Source organism: Aquila chrysaetos, chromosome Z (assembly GCF_900496995.4).
Source record: "Aquila chrysaetos chrysaetos chromosome Z, bAquChr1.4, whole genome shotgun sequence".
Lineage (NCBI taxonomy): Eukaryota > Metazoa > Chordata > Aves > Accipitriformes > Accipitridae > Aquila > Aquila chrysaetos.
The window spans coordinates 66,063,868-66,090,183 of record NC_044030.1 but is presented as its reverse complement, the minus strand read 5'-3'; the positions used below and the strand labels follow the sequence as shown (position 1 = coordinate 66,090,183).

The 26,316-nt window shown below is 36.7% G+C and overlaps 1 protein-coding gene across 1 annotated transcript in view; it reads right to left on the bottom strand.

Moving 5' to 3' along the window:
• PDE4D (phosphodiesterase 4D) overlaps nt 1–26,316 on the bottom strand; it is a 659,227-nt gene that overhangs the window by 566,116 nt on the left and 66,795 nt on the right. The window contains exon 2 of the mRNA XM_030004269.2: nt 884–1,011. Within this exon, the coding sequence (XP_029860129.1) occupies nt 884–925 (42 nt within the window). The 5' untranslated portion in view covers nt 926–1,011. The remainder of the gene's footprint in view (nt 1–883; nt 1,012–26,316) is intronic.

Sequence of the window (26,316 nt, the reverse complement as noted above, 5' to 3'; positions counted from 1 at the left end):
AGACTGATTTGGAATATTTCTCAGGTGAACTCTGTTTACATACAAGCTGGGAGCCCCTCAGAAAACAAGGAAATATAACTGTATCATCTGTCCTTGTAGATGCAGTGTCCTTGTAGATGCACACTAGAACTTTTCTTTCCTTACCACTTATCAAAGAACTTAAATAAAGTGTCCTTCTCTATTAGAAGAGGCATATTCAAAAGCTTAAACATAGCAGTAGCATATTAGAAAGGAATATTCAGTTCTTATCTGTGCCTGTAAGGCAGAGTCATTGGTATCTAATATCACACATTAATGTTGTTCCATGAGAATCTGGAAGACAGAAAAGGCTACAGCAGCATCCAAACCTTTCTGTTTCAGTAATACTCTTGGACACTGGGAGACATATACACATAGGACAAAAAAACACCACAAAGACCAGAAAACAAATAAAATTAAGCCTCATCCAAATCTATGCATATATTTTCACACTGGTTTCCTGGAACATTACACAGCCAACCTTTCAACAATGCATTATGCAGGGGCATACATTTATGACTAAGTACATTGTAGATAACATGTAAGGTTACATTTCAATGAATGCTCAAGAAAAAACTCATTTTTAATAACTCTGTGTAAAATACACACTGAAAAATGAATGTCTCAATTACAAAAAATCACTCAGAAACCTAGTACTATTCAATAATGTTATCTCTGTGTGTGCAACTCACACATACATATTTATTTAGGTTACAGTTACAATAGGGTACAACTAACAAAGATTTTAACACAGTTGCTATCCTACTCAGAAAGTGGTATTTGAAAGGTTACTACAACACATAAGTAGTATGGAAGAATACTGATAACAAAAATAGAAGCAAGGAAAAGAAAACCTTCTACTCACACTTTTGCTCGTCCCATGTAGACTACAGGTATTCTTGTTCATGGTGACTCTATGACTAAATCAGAAGAGTTCTGCAAGTTTCAAGGGAGAGGTTTTATCCCTTGACCATCCAAATACCAGCTGTTATACTGAAAGGAAATTAATTTATCTCATTAGCATCAAGGTCTTGCAAGTTGTACAACAGCCAGGCATAAGCCAGTGGTTCAGTGTATAAAAATTGCAAACATTCTAAGATCCAGTAGAGCAGATGTTTCATGTATCACTAAATCATTCAACACATACAGTTACCCTGAACCATACAACAAGCATATCCATGAACAGTGAATTCTTTCCAGTCAATAACAAATGCATGCCAACCCAAACAATTAAGGAAGGTTACAGACTTCTGAGGCAGGGCTTTTTGCTACAGTTATTTAACTAGGTATCTGCAGTATTGTTTGCAGTAATGAAATAAGCCTTATTGGGTATTTTTAGCCAGTTTCTCAACCTGAAGGAATCTGTTAACTTATATACTATTCAGACCAGCAGACTTACGCTGAATTTAGGGGAAGATGGTGAGCTAGAGTAATTTTCAAATCCCGGTGCCAAGGATGCTTAAACCAGCAGTTGGGTACTTTCATACAGTTGTCAGAGTTTGACAAATTGGTCTTTGTATTATAATAATAACTAAGTAAAAGCGCTAGCAACTGATGATGGCACAGCATGGCAGCTTTGAAAAGCAGCATTCATCAGCCTCTGGGTAAGTGCATAGCAGTAATCAAGGAAGAGTAGAGTTAAAGGGAAATTCATATTCTCCAGAATCAGGCAGCTGAAAGATTTATATTCTCATTTGGGCCACCTACACCTCTGAACACATTTTTTTTCCTTAGCTCTGTCAGCCAAAGGTGAGGTAAAGTGCAATTTCTGACCAACAGAGCTGTTCTAGTAAAATCTCCTAATATATAATTAATCATAGAAGGAAAAATTACAGATATGGCTTATTTCCCTCATGGGCAGATACATCACTGATACAACTTGTATGGGTACAAGAAATATTTTCCTAGGTTAGGCATCATCCACACAAGCATAGTTTTGCTAGCGTAAAGTACAGTTTTAAAATGACTAAGTTTTTGAGACCGTCCAAAGCCCGCCTCTGCCAAACCAGAAAATGAGCTCTTAAACATCAGTTTGATACTGAGAGCCACATATATTCACACAGTTATACACATGTACAGGTGTAGTTTCCTGCACCACAGGAGAACATCATGACCTGTGACAGAGCTAAAAGTCTTGTTTTCCCTCCTAAGAACCCCACTCATCTCAATGCATGAGCAAGTCTTCAGCACACTACTTGATCTTTTGATTTGTTTAAAAATTTGCCACATCATTCAGATAAATAATAAATATGTGTTGATTATGTATGTATTTAATTATTTATAGGCAACATCCAGTAACAGAGAAGCAAAGCCAACTGTTGAGGAAACAGCTAATTTTTTTCATATTTAGATATCTTATGTACTAATATTGTTGTTGGCAGTTTTACAACAATGAAACAGAGGATCTAATTTGCAATCAGAGCTGCAGAGGCTACACCTTGTCATGGTCCTGCTGGATGCCCTTCAGGGTAACCAAGTTACCCTCTGCCCCAGTGTGATGGAGTTATAGTTGCTTCCTCCCTATCAAGTGGCTTCACTGACCACTCAATAGTTATTTACAAAGGTGAAACAAATTCTGTCATTGATTTTGTACCTTTGCCCAGAGCCTGTGCCCACAGGTCTGTAGTTGGGCCTGGTCTGGAAGTTCTTGAGGGTAGTGCTGTCTGGCTTATGTATACCCTCATATTGTAATTGACAATATGGGTCGGCCGTTGTGGATTACATTTGTCTTGGTGGCCACACAAACAAGTCCATTGGACTTGCGAGATGAAGTGGTCGTCGGAAACATCAAAGACCACAAGAGACTAGTGGAAGAGGAAATTGATTTGAGTGGACTGGAGTTTACTGACTCAGAGACTGATGGTTTGGAATGGTGTCATCCTTCCACCCAGAATGACAGTTTGGCCAGGCTGCCAGAGATGTATGAGGTACCTACCTCTCTGGGTCACAGGGACACTACCATCAGCCCATGCTGAATGGAGGCAGAGAGTGAGGAGGGGGAGGAATCCTCACTCCCAGGAGCCATGGCTCAATTTCCTCCATTGCCATCAACACCTATGCTGGCTACCAGTGGAGATTTGCCAACCGAGGGTACACGGGTTGTGAAGGTCCTGGACAGAAATTCATCACGTCCATGCTGTGGAAACTGGATAGGAAAAATGTTGGGACTGATTGAATATCTAAAGAGAGCGCATGGAAAGATAAAGATCTTATTCCAGCGTTCTCTGGAATCCACTAAAAGAAGCAAAGGCAATATGCATTTTTTTTTTGCACATAGGTGATAAAGTCTTCATGTAAGAAACCTAAGAATCACATCACTAGATTTAGGAGCACATAGGAGGCGAGTAGTGGAGACTGCATTGAAAAAAACCCACAAGATCTTAATCAATTTCTGGGATATTATAGGCTTTTCCTAAGAGAATTCGCATTCCTAGAAAACTATCTTATTATAAATTATTCATATAATACTCATACACTATATCTAACATATTTGAATATATATATAGGTATACATAAAAGCCATATCTATCCAAGTTTTGTGGAAATAAAAAAGAATTTTCAGTGACAAATCTTTTACTTGTCATCTCTACATAGAAATCAGTATCCACAAAGGAGTACCTTCACATTACTTTCTCTATTTAAAACAGCTACAGGATGAAATGGACACAAAAGTACATAAATCATTGCTTAATCCATTCCAGCAATGCTCAAAATACACACAAGAGAAAAATATACTTAGCTAATTAAACTAGTTAATGCATTTCAACAAAATTCGCAGAAGTCACATAAAATATCTGGGACTATGTATGAAACCAAGGTACAAGTTTATGGCTTTAACTTAGGAAAGCAGTAGTAGCACATTAAAGGGGGGGTCAATTATTTCTTTCACATATTAAGAGACTTTCTGTCTTAAACACTTTCAGTCATGTTTGTATCAACATCCGTAATGTACAAGTCCATACCATGGCCAGAAAGCAGGATAGCAGAGCTCTTAAAATCATAGAATAGAAGAGAAAAACAAAGGCTAGTCATTGCTAGGATGAAGTTTGAAGATACTACTTCTTGCCCAATATACGTTTGATCAAAAAGACTGAAGAACATTTCCTGATCACTATTGTTCTGTGGATGTAATACCTAGAATCATTACATGATATCACAAGAGGAGACCTCACTGACCTAGCCCAGACGTGCTTCCAGCAGCCGGACTGGTGCAGTTTATTATAACATGGGACATGAGTCATTCAGACAGATGCCCTACTTTCAAACCTTTAAAGCTTCCCAAGTTTTCATTCAAAGCACTATGAACCTTATTCCTGTTGAACATGACAGATATGACCAAAATATTAGCCAAAGAAATAGTGCAAACAGAAGGTATGCATTGTGGACTTCAAGCAGAGCCATATATATACACATTTATTTCACCACCTTAGTCATTAAGCCTTAGTAATTACTATTCATATAGAAACTGTCAAACATAGCAAAGATGGACAAAAAAGCTAGTTACTTTAAATTGAAGATTTTTCTGATATTGCTTAGCAATTAAAATGCAAATGCTCCTACTAAGTTGATAGCTCAATTACAAAACATTCTTATTTTTCTGAATAGGAGATTAAAAGATGACAAAATAAATAAAAACAACTTCCCATTTGTGTTCTGTTTCTAGCTGTATGTTTCCACTACTCTTTCAAGATATTTGCATGGAGTGGAGGTCCATTGAGTAAAACAGCAAATTCACACAAAGCAAAACACTATCATTCACTTCAGGATATTCTAAGAAGTTTAGAAAAAAAACCCCAGAGCAATATTCAAAGAGGAGAAATTAAAAACAACAAAAAATTTGGCCAGACTGCTTGAGCAGATTCCAGGGCAGATCAGAAGATTTTAAAAGTAAGAGAAGTTCTTATAACATCTAGGATATTATTGTTGGTTTTTTGTATATATGTCCGCCTCTTCACAGAAGAAGCATGTTTTCTTTAAAAAGAGCTATAGAACACTGCAAAATAATCCTTGCTGCACAAATTGATAGACTTGCACTCTTTCTGCTTGCCAGATAGCCTTACATTCTTTAATTTTATTTATTTTTCAAGAACATTCACTAAAATTTGCATAGGCATACATTGAACTAGTCAGAAAATTCCTATGTTGTTTTAATATTTATGACTTGGCCATCAAAAACCTGGAGTGTTTAATGCTTGGGTACAACAGCTGCCCATCCACCCTCTACCAGCCATTTAACAAACAGAAAGTAAGGTGAAGACATTGTCTTCCATGAGGAGTTAACACTCTGCATGCCTACATATTGTGCTTGCTCACTCTTACATATATAGTTTAAGTTTGTTTACCTTGGGTACTTATCTAAGGCCTGAGCAAATGGGTTTCAATGTATGAATTCAGAATGAAGTGATTTTGGGGACCAGACTGCTGGCAGCTAGCAAGATTATGGTACTACTTATTATTTTACTAAATCTAACTCTAAAGGCACCTGTGTCTGCATCAGAGCTGTGTTTAATAAAATATAGCTCTAAGCTTAAGTTTTTTCTCCTTTCTGATTGACAACAATACAAATGTTACACTTTATCATTTGGAAACATGAATGATCTAGAAAGATTTTAAACAGTGATTTAGGTTGCCAATCACTGCATAAAATCTTTCTATAAAAGGTGTAACAAGGATTTAAGATATGGCTTACTCCCTGTTGCCACCCGACATCCATATGCATGAGTGAGATGAAGAACTCATACTGTTTATCTCTGACATGTCTCTATTTCTGAGCAGTTCTGGGCTGATAAGGTAGCCAAAATTCTTTCAATTAAAAAGATAGGGAAAAAAGCACATCATCATACAGGATTAGAGATCTCTTGAATGATCTGCCTGTCTCTCTGATCTGCTGGAAGAAACCTGGCACTGCTCTGAAAAACTATGTTGTTTACAGATTGTAATCTCAGAGACAAGCAAAGCACAGTCCTTTTACAACTGAGGATAAAAATACAAAAGGCCTGAGCTTCTCTCTGCAGTGTATGACTCATTCAGTGGCCAGGACTGATTCTGGAACACTTTCATGTCAGCTTGTTTAATTTCAGTTGGAACTGCTGTTTAGGGACATTGTTCTTCCCCAGCACAAGAGCATACAAAAGAAAAAAAGCTGAAACAAAAAAGCAAAGCCACTCCAATGAATCTGTTAAGCCACACTGATGAAATTTTCAAAAGCAACAGGCTGTGAAAGACCTAGACAACTGGAACAGATATGAAAGAAAGGCAAGAGCATGAGGAAGAAAGACATCCCAAAATAAGAATGCATTTAGATCCATCTTCTTCCAGAGTACATGCTCAATTTTTATTCATCCCTCCTATGCTAAGCAAGACACTGTATTTCTCTAGTTATGATTGAGTAGGAAAAAACAGCTTGTACGTATAGGCTACTACTGAGATATGAGAAATCTATAATTAAGAGATATCTGTGCAAATAAATACCTGAATATTCAAGGCCAAATGTATTCCTATTATCATGCTACTGGCCATTTAGTTCCTTAACCATCTGGTAAAGCATAAACCGGAAATCAGTCAAACTTGACTAGCTAGACTAGCTTTTACCTCCTTTCATTCAATATGACTTATTTTCTATATAGTCTGCTTCACATTGTAGGCATTTTTCAAAACCATGGATTTCTTCAGAACAGAGAGAAACCAATTTAAATAATAAAGTGCAAGGTAATGTCTAAAGCAAATAAGTTCCATCATTCTACAGAAAACAAATATCCAGAAACTGATGCTGAAAACTGAAGGACTTTGACAAAATCTCAGGTATTTTAATTTATTTTAGAACAGTGGAACTTATATGAAAAACCATAATATCAAACAGAACGTATATAAGGTCTCTGCTTATATACATTTACACTGCTTTTAAAAAAGCATAACTAGCATGAGTGTGAACATTCCTCATTCTTTACATTTGGCTAAATGCAGAGCAAGCAACAACATGAATGTTGTACCAAAAAAATTTCAATGCTACATCAATCAAAAAAAAAAAAAAGACAGAGAAAGAAAAACTTGCTTATATTATTAAACTGAAAAACTGAAAAGCTAATCATTTCACTTTCCTTATATTTTCCAAAGTTTAAAAATGATACTATAAAAGCAAAGTGGTTTGGAACTACAAGGGAGTTCCCTGTAGAAATCTATTGTATACAGTATTAACATCTCTGAAGAGTGCATAAAAATAGCATTTAAACATGGTAAATAGACCAAATTAATTCATAAATGTTTTGTATTTTAGTGCTTTTTGGGAATTTCCTGTTCCTACAATAACCTTTTCTGTTAGCAGGAATGATATGTAAACAATCTCTCCAGTGGAAAAAATGGGAATTTTGTCATTAATCCAGGTAATGTCAAAATTTAATTTCAGTAGAATAGACACAAACTCTTGTTACACTTGCAGAAAACTGTATTTTCAGACATTTTTCTTTAATTTTTCCAAGGGAAATAGTATTTACCATTATTCACTTTAACAATAATGACTCTGCAAGCATTAATCACAAATCCAGCTAACATGAATATTTTTACTGTCAACCCTTGATTAAGTACTGTACCCTTTTCCCCGGGGAGATGCAAATTCCTAAAATGCTAGCGAACAAAATTAAGCAATACTGGAGAATTATTTTTCTATATACTTTCTCCAACAATTTGAAATGCATGAAATGCAGGTTATGAGAACAACTTTTCAGGAAACTTTTGCAGCCTATGCAAGAAGGAGAAAACTTCTATTTTCAGAATTTCTTTGAGAAGGCATATTACTGTATTGATGCAATGCAAGTATTGAAGTCACAATTTTGAGGACTTGCTACTAGAAATGTCATTAATCACAGCTATGTATTGGATAATATTGGCCAGCAGGATGCTGGGTTTTTAACAAAAAAATTGGAATAAAATTACTGTAGCAGGTTATAAAACATAGAGGAATGCAAAGATATTCCTACTGCTAGATTATATATTTCTTTCTTTGGATAAAGTTATCAAGCCTGATTTTCTGGAGACGAAGAATGAGAATTTAGCAGAATACAGCATGACCTCTAGGGGGACACTAAAGTCCACTCAGTGCCCTTTTTCTTTGTCTTTTTTTTTTAAAATAACATCCATCCACCCAGAAGTAAACGTCCGGTGCTTACCCCAGAAAAATGCTTTAGAACAGAAAGACAGGGATGTGGAAGCTGGGGAACTCAGTCAGGCATTGAGTCAGGGGAGGGGGCATGAAAATGCAATTTTGGGTAAGAATATTTCCACTAAATATACTTCCCTTATGACTATATATTTGATAACTGCACTTATAAACTTACAGACGAATTGCTAGTATTTTATTTGTCACTTTTATGCGTTAGCACTGAGGACTCACAGCCACAGACTTGGGCTGACTCAGTCCCAGGCACTGTATCAAGACATGAAATACATGTTTGATACTGGGTTGCATCCGTCTATGTCTGGCTTGACAAACTAGACATACCTGGGAGCATTGTCTGGCACCAAGGCCTGCTAGCCTGCATCCAAGACATTAAATTTATCCTCAAAACCAGTATGGCAGCATGTGTACCATGTACGAGGGGGAGAATACCCTGCCTGCTCTGGCTCCCAAACTACCACAGCTGTCCAGGAGTGCACCAGTGGGCTGGAGCCAAACCAGGCTGGGAGCTACCCTGTGAACAGAACAGCAGAAGCCATTGTAGTTCCCTGCCACCACTCACTCCCCTGCCCTTTCACCACTCACCTACAGTTTTTATGTAGGTTATTGGGTGTAAACAGCAGGGTTTAAGAGGCCAGAGCAGCAGCAGTGCCTCGTGTGGGAGGCAGCCATGTGCTTGCCTGAGGCAGTCGCAGCCGGCTCCAGCCGGTTCTGTAACTGCCGCCAGCAGCCCTGCAGGCCCCAGGGCTCAGCCCGTCAGAGGCGGCCGCCATGCCAGCTCCGAGGGTGGCTGGAAGTGCTGCAGGAGACGTGGCTGGAGAAAGGAGGCACTTCGCCCCAAAGGGTGCTTCTCTGCGGGGACGGTGGCCCATGGGAAATCTGCACCGGAGCAGGGACACTTTCACAAGGGGACTGCACCCACGATGTATCGGGAACACCCCTGAGGGACAGCCATCATTCTCCCTCAGAAGTCTCTTTCATAGCCTAAACTGTCCTGGTCAGTCTAATGATTTCTCATCCTGAATTATCCCTGTCATTCTCCTGAACCTGCTCCATCCCACCGTACCTGGAGAGGCTTCCTTCTTTCACAAACTCTTTGAATAGTTCACGTGCAAAAGAATACTGTGCGTGTCCTGATGCTACGCACAACAGTGAGTAGCACTGAGGTCAGGCACTGCTATCCCCAGGTTTCTGCCTGTTGGATGACTATTCTAAGGATGCTTTCTTTTTAATGATGCTTTAACGATGCAGTCTTTTTAACTGACTTAAAATAGCTGTAATACACTGCAAGTTCTCAAGCATGTGCATATCCTCTTAGCACTGAATGGATACTACAGTTATTTAACAAAAATGGGTACACTTCAAGATGTCTGACCAGAACCTCCCAGACTGTTCAACATGCAGGTGGTCCTAGCCCGTACACACCAGCATAATGACAGTCTCTCCTTCATTTTCTGCTGTTTTCCACACATTTCCTAACATTTCAGATTCCTCCTAGACCTCTGAGCATCAAGCTAACATATTCATATAACTGTTTACTTTTGCCCAAAGACCTCATTTCTACACAGCAATATTCAGTCAGAGCCCATCACGCAAGTTTAAGCTTGCCCCCCTCCCACTGTGTGCATCACTTTGCATTTCATTTTAGATTTCCTCTGCTATTTTGTCACATTCTGCAGTTTTGAAATTTTACATAGTTGCCTTTAATGCCATGAATAGCTTAGTATCACCTTTTTTTTTTTTTTTTTTCCCCAAATCATTTTTAGCATATAGAACAGCACAAAGCTCTGCTTCCTGGCAAGCTCACATTTCAGAGTAATTCTTCTATTTAATTCCTGGGCTCCTTTAGAATTGTTCTGTCAATTGTCCTTGTCCCCTTTAGCTGTTTATTTAATAAGGTCTTCTACTATTACCTAAATCTGGGGCAGATCATTTGATGTCTCTTCCAAGAAAAAAGTCTCTCATAAGAGGCTTCACAAAATCTCCTGTACTAAGCCTTTGCTAAATGTTCTTTTAATCCTAGTTATGTCCCTCCAATTTTTCTAGCTGACTTCATGATCTGGAAGAGGTTTCTCAGTAGATTTTTATACCTTCATACCTTTGTTCCTATTGCCCTTTTTTGGTCTTCCTTATTGCAATTTTATATGTAACTTCTCAGATTTTATAATGTTTCCTATTTTCCTCATTTGGGCAAAATTTTAACATTTTGAAGGATGTTTTTTCAAGGACTGTCTTTATTCTACTGTTTTACTGTGTCAGCTTTCTTTTACTTTCTAAAAAACTTCAAACTATATATTCATATTCTTCTGATTGTTTTTCTTGGGCTTCAACTACTTGTACAAAAAAAAAATTATAGAAGCACGTCCTTTTTCTTTACTTAGTCTAATAATAAAGGCACTGTTTGTTCTGTCCTTTCAAATTTCCTATTTGATAAAAATTTTCTAGCTCTACTTTTCTTTGGAGATGCAAAAATGTCCTAGGGGAATGCATCATTTTGAAACATGCTCTTTCAGAACTACCTGACTTCCCTCACTCTTGAATTTAAAACCTCAGATATAACTCAACATCAGAGGGTTTAAAACCTTAGTACAACCTCTCGGTTTGATACCTGCTTCCTTTGAGGTTCAAATTAAGTCTATCTCTCTGAAAAGAATTCTTCTATTCTAGAAGCATAAATCCTTCATTCTTGAACTATTTTCTCATCCACATGATGAAACTTTGGCCCTCTGCTGCTTCTTGCAGTTCTGCATGCAATATGGGAAGCACTTGATAGAATACCACAGCAGAGATGGAGTATTACTTATACAACTTTTGAAATCTTTTTCTGGAAGTGTTCACACTTTCCCCATCTCATCATCTACTCATTTGAATAAAGGATAGCAATAACAGCATTTCAGAATACACAGCCACCTTTTCTTTTCTTTCTATAACTACATCTGTTAGAATTTACTGATACAGTTCTAGCACACAAAACTCATATTTGATACCTTAATTTAAAAATAGCATATTGTCTGTATAAAAGTCAGCATATGCTGTCCCCTTTAGAATGTTTTAACTACTATAAGGCATCAGTAATTGTTTACTTTCCATCTTCCACCTATGCCATGGGTTCACATTATGACTTTACAGAGCCACTCAGTGTCCCCTTCTGTATGTTGCTTTTTGTTTCTTTTACAGGCAGCACTAACATTCACCTGTGCCTCACAGTACTATAATTTCTTCACATTCTATGCTTTTCTAAAATCCATCATAATTTCCCTCATTCTGTGCACATTTGCTAGTGCATATATTACTTATTTTTTATAGTTCAAGTTTATTAAAAATTAATCCCTGCACCCCAAGCTACTCAAATTTATGCTATTCACTTCAGGGCACTTCCAGAGGAACAGGTCCAGACTGAAGTGGTAGCGAGGCACTCGAACTTAGAATTTGGCTCCATGTCAAAACATATAACACACTGCATAAAAATGACTGTTTAGAGAGAGCTGTGTGATCCAAGTGACAAACCCTTAAAACTTGCTATGCAAGGCTAACAGTTGTACCACTTAAGGCAGATGTCTGCAAGTATGAATTCTTCATACAGGTGAGAGCTGGGAACACATTAGGAGATTTGTAAAAAACTAGAAATAAAACCTTTAAGTGTGATAATTTTTAACCCCATATCTGTGTAGGATTTTGCCACAGAAGCGATGGAGTAAAGTCAAAGCTGACAAATCTAAAAATAAATTGAGAGAACAACCTTGTTGGCTATGATTTTAATACTATTTTGTCTAATAGTAAAATAAATAGGGGACCTTGTACACTAGACAGACTCTTGGACATGTTTGGTCCAGAGAAATCTCCTGTTTTATATTCCTGTCATATGCCAATGACTCTCAAGGTCAAATAGCTAATCCCTAGTTTGTGAACTTGAAACATAAAAATAGTAGTGACAAGGATCTTGGCTTTCATAAAATAAGATACACATGTATCTTCTGATGATCTTACATCATTTATTTAAATTATACCAAAAATGAGAAGCATGTTACTCTGAAATTACTTGATGTGACTGAAAATGAGCTATGCTCAGGCTTCACAAACCTGAATTTGGAAGGTTATTATTCTACAAGATTAGACTGAGAAGTTGTACAAAATACAGGTTTGTGTTTTTCTTCCTCTGGCTGAATTTAATTGAAGGAGATTGGAGTTAAAAATCAATTTGTTTAAACTGCTGTTCAATATTTCAAAAATATACATCATTTTTTACAGAAATGCTAGATTTTTATTACATAACAAATTTAATTTACTTTTTATTGTGTTTACAGTCTGTCAATGGAAGACAACTTCCTTATGGAAGAGGAGTTAATATGATCTAAAAGAGAAACAGAAGAATCTTTACAGTGTAGCTAAAATACAGTTTTCTGAATACACAGTAATCCATTTGCTACAGCAAAAAAAAAGTATTTGAAGTGCAAAAGAAAAAGGAAAAAAACCAACCCAAACTCACAAATGAGAAATCCAAGAAGAAATTTATGTCTATTTCCAAAGTCTAGTCTAGTATTTTGGATTTTCCTACCTTTTTATAACCAGCTGGACAGCAGCTTTCACAGATACAGCTACACAGATACAGCACTGGCTTCATGATATCTTAACTTTTATCATCTCCACTACTGCAGATAAGATTTCTCTTAGCTCAAGACAAACTCCAGGACAAGCATTTGATTTTGGATACAGAAAATACACATTTAAAGCTTTATGTCTGCAAGCCCAGTAAAGGCTAAAACACCTTTTATTTGATTGGATTTGTCTCCCTTTTCTTTTCTGGTAGAGGAAAGAGAGCAATTGAGAAACATAGAGGACTTGGTTTTGCTGTGTTTCTTAGTTAAAAGTCCTGACTGCTTCTTTTGGAGTTTTGATTCTGGGAAGGGAAAACAATTCCATGTATAAGGTATACCAAAATAATCACAGAAGCCATGAGAAATCAAACCCATCACCAAAATTAAAGCAAAAAGAGGACCACAAGTTGCCTACTTGTTATCAAAGAAGGAAGGAGTATCAAGAAAATGCATGCTGTGTTAATTTGCAAGAGGACTTCAAGGTCCTTAATTTCAGCATTGAAAAATCCTTCTTAACCACAAGTTGTATGCCCAAGAAAAAAATAGTCAAGCTAGAGTTAATTTGAAAGACAATGCATCTCCCAGACAGAAAAACCTTTCCAGAACTTTGGATTAACATGAAGGATGATACTTCCTCTCAAATGGAAGACTCCATGGTCTTTTCTAGTTATCTTCATTATTTAAAAAGTCTAAGTGCTCCCAGAGGTCTGGGAGATGCTCTGGGCTGAGCTTTACCCCCTGCCCACTTTGGGAGAGGGCCTTGAATATACATCTTCCAGTTCACAAGGGAGTGCTCTACATAACGTGTGATGCACGTTTCATGGATTCTGACGTGGATCTCTCTTCTGGAGCTGTAGAAATTACTATAATCAAGTGTCTAAAGGAGGAGAAAATTGGTGCTCTGTCCTTAGAGTCCCCCATTACTTTCTGCTTATGTTTTCGATTAGACCAAATTCAGTAGCAATATCCTCAGGGGATACCAAAGAATAGCAGTTAAGCAAATGTTTCAAATAGCAGGATATTATGTACTCTAGATAAATTCTGAGTCTGGAGTAACTTAGCCTTATCCTGTTGAACCTTCAGTGAGAGAAAGAAATTCCCTTAATTCTTCTGCAACATAAGAATACACATTGTAATTTTTAGAAAGAAGCTGACATTCAGCATGTGTACACACACTGGCTTACTGCACAAGAACTTCTTCACCAGTCCATAATCATAGAATGATTATTAGTTTAATCCCCATGGGCAAGATACCAGAGAAATGCTCCACGTGAAAATCTGGCCATGAAGAGCATTAACAGCCCAACTCTTCAGTGGTGCCTGTTTATGGTACAATGCAGCAGTAGCAGTTTTACAGACAATGACACTTGTGAAATTTAGATACCTCCATAGATACCAGGAGAGAACAGAAGGTTTGAGGATCTGCATTTTAGGCCTAGGCATCTGTAGAGAGACCCTGTTACAAGAGTAACAAGACCTGCCACCTACATCTCGAGGGCTTAAACTTCTTCCCCAGATTTGACAGTAGAGATACCGTTAAATTGTTTCTGTGCAAAGTTCAAAAAATTGTTAGGAAAAATAAAATAATGCAGGGAACGTGACAGAAATGCAAATAGCAGAATGCAGTCACAACAAACTTAGTACAATTACTATTAAATATTTATATGATGGTGCCGGTATTTTTGTAAGTTTCTACTTTTGAACTGATTATGTTCACATCTGAGCTTTGGCTACAGCAATAACCAGGATGATCACACACAGACTTCATGGCCTGGCCAACTGAGCCAGGACTTTTTACCACTGGTTAAGCCTGCTGCACTGCATGGCTGGCAAGCAAAGAACTTGCTATTCAGTGTGTCCTTGGCATTTCAGAAGTGTGCATTTCTCTCAGGTGAGACAAATGGCATGAGTTATTCTTAGTAGGTTCTTTAGAATCATAGAATGGTTTAGGTTGACCAGGACCTTAAATATCACCTAGTTCCAACCCCCCTGCCATGGGCAGGGGCACCTTCCACTAGACCAGGTTGCTCAAAGTCCCATCCAACCTGGCCTTGAACACTTCCAGGGATGGGGCAGCCACAATCTCTCTGAGCAACCTCTTCCAGTGCCTCACCACACTCATCATAAAACACTTCTTTCTTATTTCTAATGTAAACCTACCCCCTTTCAGTTTAAAGCCAATACTTTAGGATTATGATGAATTTGAAATACTGCAGAACTGTACATAAGAAATGCAAGCATATTTGTGGGTAAAGTCTCCAAAACTGTCATTTGATGGCTGGATAATGAAATAATAGGAAATAATGACAACAAACCTACACCAGGCACAGACATACATTTATTTTCTAGTTCTAGTAACCCAAGTACATACAGTGCCAATAAGTGGATCTTTAGAAAGTAAACAAGCTTAATTGCACATCTTTAAGATTATTCATTAGATGTCTGTTGCTCAGTACTGGATGAAATCATCCTGGTACAATTGCAAAACTGAACTTTAAATCTGTAAGTCTAGGATTTCATACTAATTTCTAGGTTACTTTTTTCTTCAAGGAATAACCTTTTTTGTTGTTGTTGTTCTTCCACCATTCACAATAATAAAATTTTTTCTTTCTTTAAATTTCTCCTTAAACATCAAGCTCTGTCTCAGACTGTATTGCAAACCACTGTTACAGTAATCGTTAAGTGAGCAGTGCACTAAAAATCCTGCTTTTCTAAGCAGTCTTCATGTCAGGCAATAAATCATCATCTTACAAAACCAATTCTGCATGCCTATTTTTTCCACTATCTAGCATTAAATTGTTAGCCCAGGCAGTGTAACAAAGATCTACAGCTTTTTTTTTTAAATTGGATTGCCAAGTTAACCACCAGAATCGACAGTTTTAACCAATACCTAGTTTTGAATCCTACTGCTTTCTTTTTTGAGAGCTCAGTCTAGAAAGAGTTCTGAGAGGCATGTCATATTTTTACATGTTTTCATATATAGACATACACACATACATTTGCCTGTGCAAAAATACACACATTTTGCTATATTCATCATGAGTGGGAGACAGAATTCTGAAATGTAAACACAGATCTCACACTATTTAATTAGAATGTGACTAAGATAATTTGTGTGACTATGACTTCATGAAGTACTTAAAAAGAGGCCATAAAAATCAGCAATACTTACATCCAGAAGGGATTTAATTCACAGCTCAAGCAAAACACATGAAGGTGAGAAAGCATCTGATGCCATATAATCCAGAAGAAAATCTTTTCCCAACTAAATAAGAGAATCTGCATTGATCAGAACTTCTGAATGGATAATTATGTATATTTAGATATAAAAGCCTGGGAACCAAGGTTTACTTTAAATCCTTTCAGTATTCTACTTCTGTCACAAAACACACAGTTTATGTGGCATATGCACCCTAACAATCCAGACAAAAATATTCATATGTCTATTTCTTCCTAGGCCATAAAGTCACCATGTTAATAAGTTAAAAGCAAAAGGAATAAAAATTATCAAAATGGCACTTCTGCAGTATAAGAAATGTTAAACATGAACCCCTACATACTAGATAGGAAAAGGTTTTTCTCTGTTTCTTTTTCTCCTCAAAATTTACATACCCATGCTTCGACCAGATATTATAAACAAGATGTTTGTTATATTATAGGAAGATATTACTGGAAACCAGAAATCTAATACTGTCTTGTTAACTTGCTAACTTAAAATAAAGTTAGAAATTTTGGGCTTTTTTGTCCACGTTCTTTACAGGTCCTCATCATTTCAAGAAATTACTTAAGTGGTAAAATTGAATTCAACTCTATTATGTACAATAAGAGAAAAAAACCCCAAAGGTATACAAAGGAGAGATTGCAACCAAAGGGAAACATTCTCTAACTGCTGTAATATATGGACAGATTTCAAATTACATGCATACTTAAATCCCAGAAAAGCATTATAAATATTTCTGACCTTTAAATTTAAAGTATATGAATATGTATATCTTGGTAGAGAAACAACCAAATTACATAGAAAAGCTCACAGTAAAGTGGCTTCAACATTGTCAAGTACTTTTAAAGGACAGAGAATTATTTTTCCCAAATGTAAATACCATGTGTCCATTGCTTCCTAAAGCTCTGCCATCCTTTCCTGTGCAACATCAGGTTACACTGCAGCATCCCTATGTGATGTTTGACATTTGGGGGACAGCATAGATAGCTTCATTTATTTTCACGTTGCCATTCACTAAACCTACTGTTAGTTTGTATCTTTGCTGCTGTTCCCATTTGTTTGTTAAACTGCCATAGCTTAATTTTTGCTAAGCTTGCTTTTCAAGAAATTTAATCTACCAACTTGCTTACTGCACTGAAATCTGGAGGCTGGCTTCTTGATGTTCATTTGTTTGGTTTTGTTGTTCTCTGACTTTCCCTTCTTTTCATCAGCTTCAAGCATTTGCCCTCCATTTTCACATCCTCAGGGAAATCCCACTACTTAGACAGTATCCGTATGAGCTGTATTTTAGCTTTCTATACCAAGAAGCTGTAAAAAAATCATCAGGAATCTGATAGACAGTTAATATCTTGTTGTATTCCTTCCCCAAAAGATTTCTGGGAAATCTTTCCCACTGCAGTATCCAATGCTTTGATTTAGTCTGTAGTTCCTCACAAAAAGCACTGTCTACCTGTCCTTCTAAGTTTGGTGGCATGCCATGCAGCATCAACACAATAGTGCCTATGATTTTTTCTCCTTTAAATATCATCTATGGACTTTCAGCAGATCCCATTCCTTCTGCATTCTGAATTCCAGACCGAGTATACACATCTTTGATTTATAGAGCAACATACATCTTCCCTCTTTTCTGTCCCTCCTTTTATAGTAATATTACAGTCAGATAAGTTATTCCACAAATCTCTGTTACTTCAATTAAGTTGTAATTTCAATTGTGCATTAAGACTTTCAGCTCCTCTTGCTTGTTTGTCATTCTTTCTGTATTAACATCCAGGCTGACTAAAAGGAAAAAAGTAATAGGCAAAGACAGACAAGACTATAACAAGTGGACAATGGCCTTTATAGTAAGGATTTCACAGATTGTCCTTTAAACCCTGAACAATTTAAAGTGGATTCCAGAAATAATTTTTATCCCCCAACTTGTTCAGTTTCCCTTTGCTCTATAGTAAACTTCTGTCTGGGACCTATCAAAGCAGCCTTTCCACGTCTGGCTTACAGCTGTGTAACAGGATAAGCTCCTAGAACTGCTAAATTTTAATGACAGCTAGCAGCTGTCATTCAAAATCAAGTTTCTTCAAAGGGGCTGTTCTCATATCTGCGGAATTGAATGACAGTAGAAACATCTACCTTTGCACCTATATTCAACCTGTGCTATGAAGAACAGGATAGCTGAATTAATGATTTTTGAGAAATCAGAAGCAAATAGAGAAAAGTTCTTTGCACCTTCTCTTGGACCCACAGGTTGGAGTCAGTTAACCATGTCAATTCTCTGCTGAGATTAAACAAGCTGAAAGTATATGAGCATGTCAAAGACATAGCTCTACTATGTACAGTGCATGATAAACAAAGAAAATGAAAGAGAAACTTATTTATTTCTTTGCCAATGTCATCTCTTAGTGGATCTTCAGGGATTCTGTAGCATAAGAGTAAGAAATCTGATCAGATACAAAGTACAGCAAGTGCTACTGCAGGTACAACACAAGATGGTTGAAAAACTAGGAAAATAGCTTATGATTTAACACATCAGGGAAAAGTGGAAAAAAATGTATTTCTTTCCTCCTCTCACAAAAACTATTGCAACTTCTTGAATATGTACTGAAATGCTTATCTAAAATGCCACTTCTCAGAAATGGTAAGAGTGTTAATAAGTGCTTTGATGATACATTTAATGACAAAAATGTTGCAAACCATTTTATATGTTTTCTATTTGCAAACTACGATTACCACGTTTGCACAGATGAGGTAGCTAAAAATTCACAGATTATATCAATGAAGAAAAAGAAAACTTATAACAGCATCAGGTTTCTTTCTCTGATGCAGTCCCAACTATTCCTGAGGGAGGGAGAGGTGAGAGATCCCCTTCTTTTAGCTCATCAGAAATAAGTAAAACTCAGTACTTTTCCTTAGAGATCTAACTCCCCACTATACAAAGGGACTGGAAACCTTTTTCCACCCCTTATTTAGCACTCTGTGCTTAATCTGGGACCACATTACAAATGCTACTTTGTTATGTCCATATCTCTTTCTAACCCTGTGCTCTGCTGTTCTCTCTTGCCTTTCCTCAAAAGCACAGGCCTCTTTACTTCTTTGGCAGTCAAAGTAATTTCTCAGCTTCCACAACCCATCTTTTACTTAATCCATTCTGCAGGCAGATATGTAAGGCAGTGGCCTCCGCTGATTAAGTGCCTATAGGACAAAGACGTGGTTCTCTGTCCCCTCACTGAGTGGAAAGGTGGCTGCTATACCCAGGACACTAACCAGTTACTGCTCAGGACAGAAATCCTGCTGGAGATGACTAAGACACATTCATTCCCCTTGTGTTTTCAGGCATCTTTTAAAAAGATTTTTCTCATGCTTTTGTTTCAAAAAAACCCCATCCCACACCCTGCAGATGCTGCTTTAAAAGTAAAATGCAACTCAAATCCTATTCCATTTAGACTTTCTGCATGACTTCCCTTTTTTTTTAGCCCTTGTGTTACACTACTTTTGTTTTATATCACAAAAGATATTGGAGTTTGAAATCAAGTCAGCTTCCCCACTGCATACGAAAAACTTCTTTCAGGCATCACTAACTTCTTTGGAAACAATAATAGTACCACAGTCAAAGGATTATGGCCAGAGTTCAGGCAAGGAGCAAGACCAGAAATTATTCACAGATAGATGCTAACAAATGCAAATCTCATTCAAAAAAATGCTCAAACCATGAAAATCCAGATGCATGTCTTCCTGAAGTACTTTATAGCTCATTCTATAGCACAGCCTGACCATTACTATTGTGTCTTTATCTTAATTGGGAAAAATGTGGGTCGCGTCCAATCCACAACCAGCTTTGGTCCTCACATTGACTGGTTGAAGAAGTTTCAAGTAGTTAATTTAAATAAATGTATTTAAATTCAGGTAATTCATCTATTTTCACATGATTAATAATGACTAAGTTTAAATGGAGATTTACTAAAGTCAGCTAGAAATAGAGTTTAGCTAAGCTAAGGAATCAAGAGCATCTATACAGAAGTTGCTCAAATTGTCTGAGCTGCTTTAATTAAATTAATTTACATCTGTCTGTATTCAAGGCCTTTATCTAGCAACCTATCTATCACCAGCCAAACGAAATGCCAGCCAATATTACTTTCTCATGGACATGTGCAGACAGAGGTTATACTGATTGTTACCATCATGAGGCTGGACAGCCAACCATTCCACCATGCATGCGAGATGGCGTTAAAGGTTCTGACAATGACAAGAGAAAGCCAAGCTACTGGGAAGGTTGTTTATGGCAGAGGTAGACACACACTTGTGGAGTGAATGGAAACTCTTTTGCAGCCTAGAGCTTTTAGTCGGGTCACAAAACCCTACGCAGGGTAAGTAGGGGCCATCTACACGTTCCTAATCTGGAGCAAAGTAAAACAAATGGCAGCGAGTCAGCACTGAAAGCTGTGCCAGTTGTTTTACTTTGCCCTGAAAGGAGAAGGAGCTGTTACTGTGTTACTATTTACACCAGTTAGTGGTGTAGTAACCATAAGAAAGGGTGGTAATATCTTATGCTACCTCCCTAAAATCCAGAGTCTGACATTTAACTGTATCCTGCATCTTAGGGTAATGCATGGAAGAGGTGATGAATGCCCATTATAAATAGGGTTAACATGAAAACTTTTGCATAAGGTTGTTTATCCACAATTTTTTTTTTTTTTTTTGGTGAAACATGCCTATAACTAAACAAACTGATACAGAAGTCAAAATTTAAAAGTACAAGGACCATGACATCATCAGATTAAAAGTCCATGTAATGCAATCTTTTTGTTTTTCACAGGGGCAAACACCAGATACCTGTGGAAGAGCAGAAGAACACAGCAAGAGCACAGATGATGTTTTCTTTACATAATCTCCCAGACTCCAACGACTTCCAGTTCAGGGACACCATGAACCAAAGTAATGTCCTTGTCACCTGAAACCTGTATAAACTACATCAGCTAGAAAACTACTTTCAGTTATATTCATGCTTTTCATATAAATACATTTTAACTTCAAAGAAATAATAAGCACAGGTACTAGAATAGGGCCCTTTTTACATTCCAAGTTATAAGTGTTTATTTTGCTACAATGTATATCATTTTACAGCACACAGATGAATAAAACATGTCATCCATTTCAATTTATAGATTATAAAAATAACTGCTAAATTTCAATTGGAAAGACTTCACCTCTGCTGAAGAAAAAAGAAAAAATTATCCTGGCTTTATTTTAACATACCGGTGTATTGGCTATACTTATAGTATATTTCCCAGTTATATCAAAAACTGGCTAGAAAAAAACCGAATGATAAACATACAAACCTATATCATGATTACAAAAAAGTTATTTCTTGGAGTTGAACTGAAGTAAGTTATTTTTACTTCTTCTTAGGGATGAGCTAATAGGAGATAGAACAAGAAGAGTAACTGAGTATTTTGATAAAAAAGAAAAAAATGTGTGGTAAAGTAAATGTTTCATGAACATTTTTCTACAGTCAGCCAAAGATTCAGATAATCACTGTTCTCTTCTATACAATTCAGACTGATAAGTAAATGTCATGCTGTATTGTAGGCTATTGGAATGTAAAGAGACTATACTGTAAAAATGTTCTCTCTAAATCTATTCGTAAGAGTAATATAGCAGAGGGAGTAAGAGAGGTAGAAAATACTGGTAATGGCAAGCCACTAAATTTGTTTGGCTGAAGGCTTTTGGAATACAACATGTCTTTCACTCCCTAGAAAAAAAGGTCTACTTGCTTGATGAAGAGTAAAGAAAAGTAAAATGCACTGACTATTTGATATTTGCCTTTGAAGAAACTTTTAATATTTTTCATGACATTGCATCTATCTTTGATCTTCTCTCTTTATAAGAACTTTCTCATTATTGAAATGAAGAGATAAAATCAGCAATGTACGACCTTAAGAATGGCAAGCGACACACACTCACTCATTTTAAGAAAAGTGTTAATCTGATGGAGTCTATCAAAAGCAAATAGGAAAGTCTATCTGTTTCTCTCAGCTTGGTAAATTTCAAGGGGTGGTGACAAAAATAAGCCAACAATTCAGAAACTAATACTGAAGTTGTTAAACATTTCCTTGTAGCTGTAAGTGCAGACAGATCAAAACCAGAAAATAAAAGAACAATACCAAGTTAATGAGTGGAAACGGAACTCTTATGCTGACAGAAATAGGTGAAACACACCTGCAAGATCACACACACACAAAAAAAACCCTTTATGGTTGTATGCATTCTTAGAAGACCAACATAGCAGTGCAGGCCTATAAAATATTGAGCACCTTGTGAATCAGTTAAGACAGTAGACAAAAGAAAAACCCCAAACCACACAATACATTGTGACTGAAGAATTACAAAAGATAAAGTTCTTCTTTCTAACATGAAACATGTCAAACTGAGTCTTCATTCTGCTCTGTTTGGTTTGCTGATAAATTTGAGTATAAAGCAGTATGAGAATTTCTAACTTTGGATAAATGCCAAAATCACACTTTTATTTTGAAAAACAGTTGTTGAGTGTTAATATATGACCACATAAACACTCGTGTCCCACAGTAGAGAGCAGCTAATATGGGTGACATATATGGCTCAATATGTTTTTAGATTAATTGCTCACAGCCTTACTAAATGTCAGCAAGCAAGCAAGAAGTTCTGAAGCAAACTGCTTTTCATTTACCTCCAAAGAGCAGAAAATACTGCACTATCTTAAACCTGTGCACTCAAAAACCCTTGCAAACCTTAGAGGTTCTTTTATTAAAAGAATATTTGGTGCAATGTAACAAAAATTTTAAAATGGTTTCAGCATCAACCCTATGCACTTAATTTGAAAGTCTATCCAAGACTATAAAAAAATTTTATACACATGAAATCTTCTAACAGCACTCCAATATATTCCCCCTTTCTCTACTTCTAATTTAAAATGGCTTACATCAATTGCAAAATTTGAAATAATCACTGTGATCAGATTGATTGCCTGCATAATCCAGACTAAATGATTGCCCAGATTTAATTATCATTTGAATGAGAAGTTGTATTTTTGAAACATCCAAGGTTGATTAAAAATGTTGCTACAATGAAGACTCCATGGCAATCTTAACAACTAGTTCTGTGATTGACTACACTCAAATTTAAAAAAAGAAATAATGCTCCTCAATCATCTGAATTTGTCTTGCTTCAATGTTCAGCCATTTAATCCTGTCTGACTTTCAGACCTCTCTAATCAGTTTGATTGAACTCCTTGAGTCCTTTCATTACAAGTCATATTGCCTGAGCATTTTCTAATTTTTCATCATTCTTGAACTTCAGTCTCCATAACTCAACACAGCACTCCAGTAACAGTTTGCACGACTGGCAAATTGAAAGATCAATTGAGTAGGAAGGTTATTCTAGCATTGGCCTTTTTATAAATCCAATCCTAGAGGCTATTTTGAAAAAATAAGTTCATATGGCTGCTGATTTTCTATCAGAGCTCACAACTGTTTTAAAAGTGCAGTAATTTTGTTATGCCATTGGAATCTACCTAAATAGTGGCATAAAAAAAGGTATACCTCTCCTTTGTGAAAATCAATTTATACTCAAATAATCAATAGGATAATACAACTGCTTATTATCTATTTGAATTTTATTCTATAGCACCAAGTTCAAAGTTGATATTCCTTTATGTTTTTTATCCCCATTTTATTTTTGGGACATGACCTTCAAGCTTAAATCATTGGCCCTCCTCTTTAGAGCTGTGTAAGATAGTCAGTTATAGCAAGAGTCCAAATGCTGCAAATAAATAAATAAAGTATCAGACCTGAGTTGTTTTAGTAAGAAAATCTTACACAGCTGAGAAATTACTTTATAGGCAGAATTGTCTTATATTGAACTTATCAAAGAAAAGACATCTCACATTACATGAATGTAATATGTCCTGTATCTAGAGCATTCTCGAAGTACTTCTACACAAAGCAGCCACAAGTTACGTGAGCCAAGGCCTGAAAAGCAAGAATTTTTCATTCTAAGAGTAGAGGTAAATGCAAAACACCTAACCAGAGAGTTTATGTCTCTCAGTTTCACACTTCTGTCATCTAAAAATAATACTTTTATTGATGCAGTAAAAGCTCTGAATTCTTCTGTAACTTTGTATTAGGACAGTACTAAAGGCACTACTTGAAAAGCAGTTAGATTTCCTACACAAGTCAGTATCTTCTTAAAAATGAATAATTGTCAGAAAAGTGTATCATGGACCTTGGGATAAGCACAAAAACCTTAGTCTTCTATTTTCTTCTCCTGTTTTGCCCATTACCTAGCTGCAGAGCAAGTTTGTGTTACCTGATTGATATTGTAAGTAGTGAAACCTGCTTGTGCAGCAGGTTAAGTATACAGAAAGTCTCCTACCAACAAAAAAGTTGAACAATGATGGTGAGATTTCTCATCTGTACATGCAGCTGAAGAGATATAGAAGCTCGAGAACTGGAAGGAAACAGCACAGGTTGGAGAGAGATTTTGACAAATGGGTCAAGTCAGAAAAGGCACAAAGTGACAGAGACTTCCTCACATCAGTACTCCAGAATAGGTGGCTTTTGATTGCAGAGTTTCCATCACAGACAGAGCAAAATGAAGCCTTGGAGTCTATGACCCAAACATGGGTGCAGTCATTCTCCTTGCTGCTAGTGCTGCTTCTTCTCCTTTCATTAGTAGGGTTTCCAACTAAAACACACACAAGCCAGGTTTGCAAATGATCTACGGGAGGACTATAGGAAAAAATGTATTTCAGCAACTCTACGATTAAATTTAGCTTTGACAGGCTTAAATTGAAAGACTCAAATCGTACAACAACATGACCTCCCAAGAAAAAACAAAAATTGACTGACTCATCACTAGCATGATAAGTGTCATTTATTAGAAGTTTTAAGCAGCAAGCTTTTATATCAGGCACAAATAATTCTATTTTTTAAAGGGCAACACTCAGTTTAAGGGTTATACCATTTTTGGAAGGTGCCATGCTCAACCAAAATATATTATATTTTTCTAATTTTTCTTCAATATGCTGTCACAATACAGAGGAAAAAAGCAAGCAGTTGACTGGTTAAAGAAAAAAGGGTTTAATTCTATTTGTGTGAAACTGAAGAACTCTGACTTGACATGTAATCACAGAGCAGTTTAAAACATGTTTAATAAAAATCAAAAGGACTATTTAAAAAATAACAGTGAAGCACTGTATATTTATTGCAAGCCTGACAGGTTTCCGTTCACCTCCTTCCTCCCCCAAAATGCAATATATTTGGCAGAAGATAAAGAGAAAGGGAAGGGTCACAGGAGCTACTGTCCTCCCCTTTTCTTTGTTCCCATCCCTCTGTGCAGTCCCACAATGAGGGGTTCACTGCACTGCTCCCCACATCCTTTCCTGACACTTTTAGGGCCTCTTTCAGCAATAAAAACCACTGCACACAACTGTGCATATAGAAACAAACCACGAATTGTCACTTGGTAAACCAGCAAGACATATGTCAGGGTATCTCACAAACAATCTCACTGGGGATCTCAGAGCACAATGATGTGGTCACAAAGTGATTAGTCACAGGTTATTTTTGAAGCTCCAGACTACTGCACAGACTGCAGTTGCAACCATTAAAGCATGAAATGTTTGCACTCATTTTCATTCCTGTGCTGTATGGAACATTTAATGCCAACTATAAAATCATTTAAAAGGCAATTGAGTTTTCAGCTGAGAAAAATAAGATGACTCCCAAACAGTATCAGTGTATTGACAAAGCGTCAAGTAAAGTGCAGCTTAAACTCAAACAGAATGTGAATTCTTAAGGCATTGACAGATTTTTAAAAGTATTTTTGGAAATAAACATGTAATAGCAGCTGTGTAGGTGTTCATTCTCTGCCTTCCATTTAAGTCTTGCTCCTGAAAGGATGACACTATAAAGGCCTGCAACATTTTCCAGTTTAAGACTGTTCCTAAAATGATAGGGTTACCACTTGCCACACAACATTAAAACCCTTTGTATGCAGGCAACCAGACTTAGCCAAATTGCTTAGATACCACCTAGAATGGTTACAAAACTAGTTAAGATAGCAGAGCTATCCTTTATACAAGCTACAGCTCATAGTTATAAAATGTTGTGCCTATTATTCTTCCTTAGAAGAAATTAAATAAATAACTAAATTGAGAATATTCACTGCACAGCTAAATAAACTCTCACATCATCCAAATAAATTGGAAATTCTACCTGAAATCACAGAGGTCCCCATAAAAAGAGAAATCAGCAGGCTAATTATTAATAGAACTCCATTGCAATTTA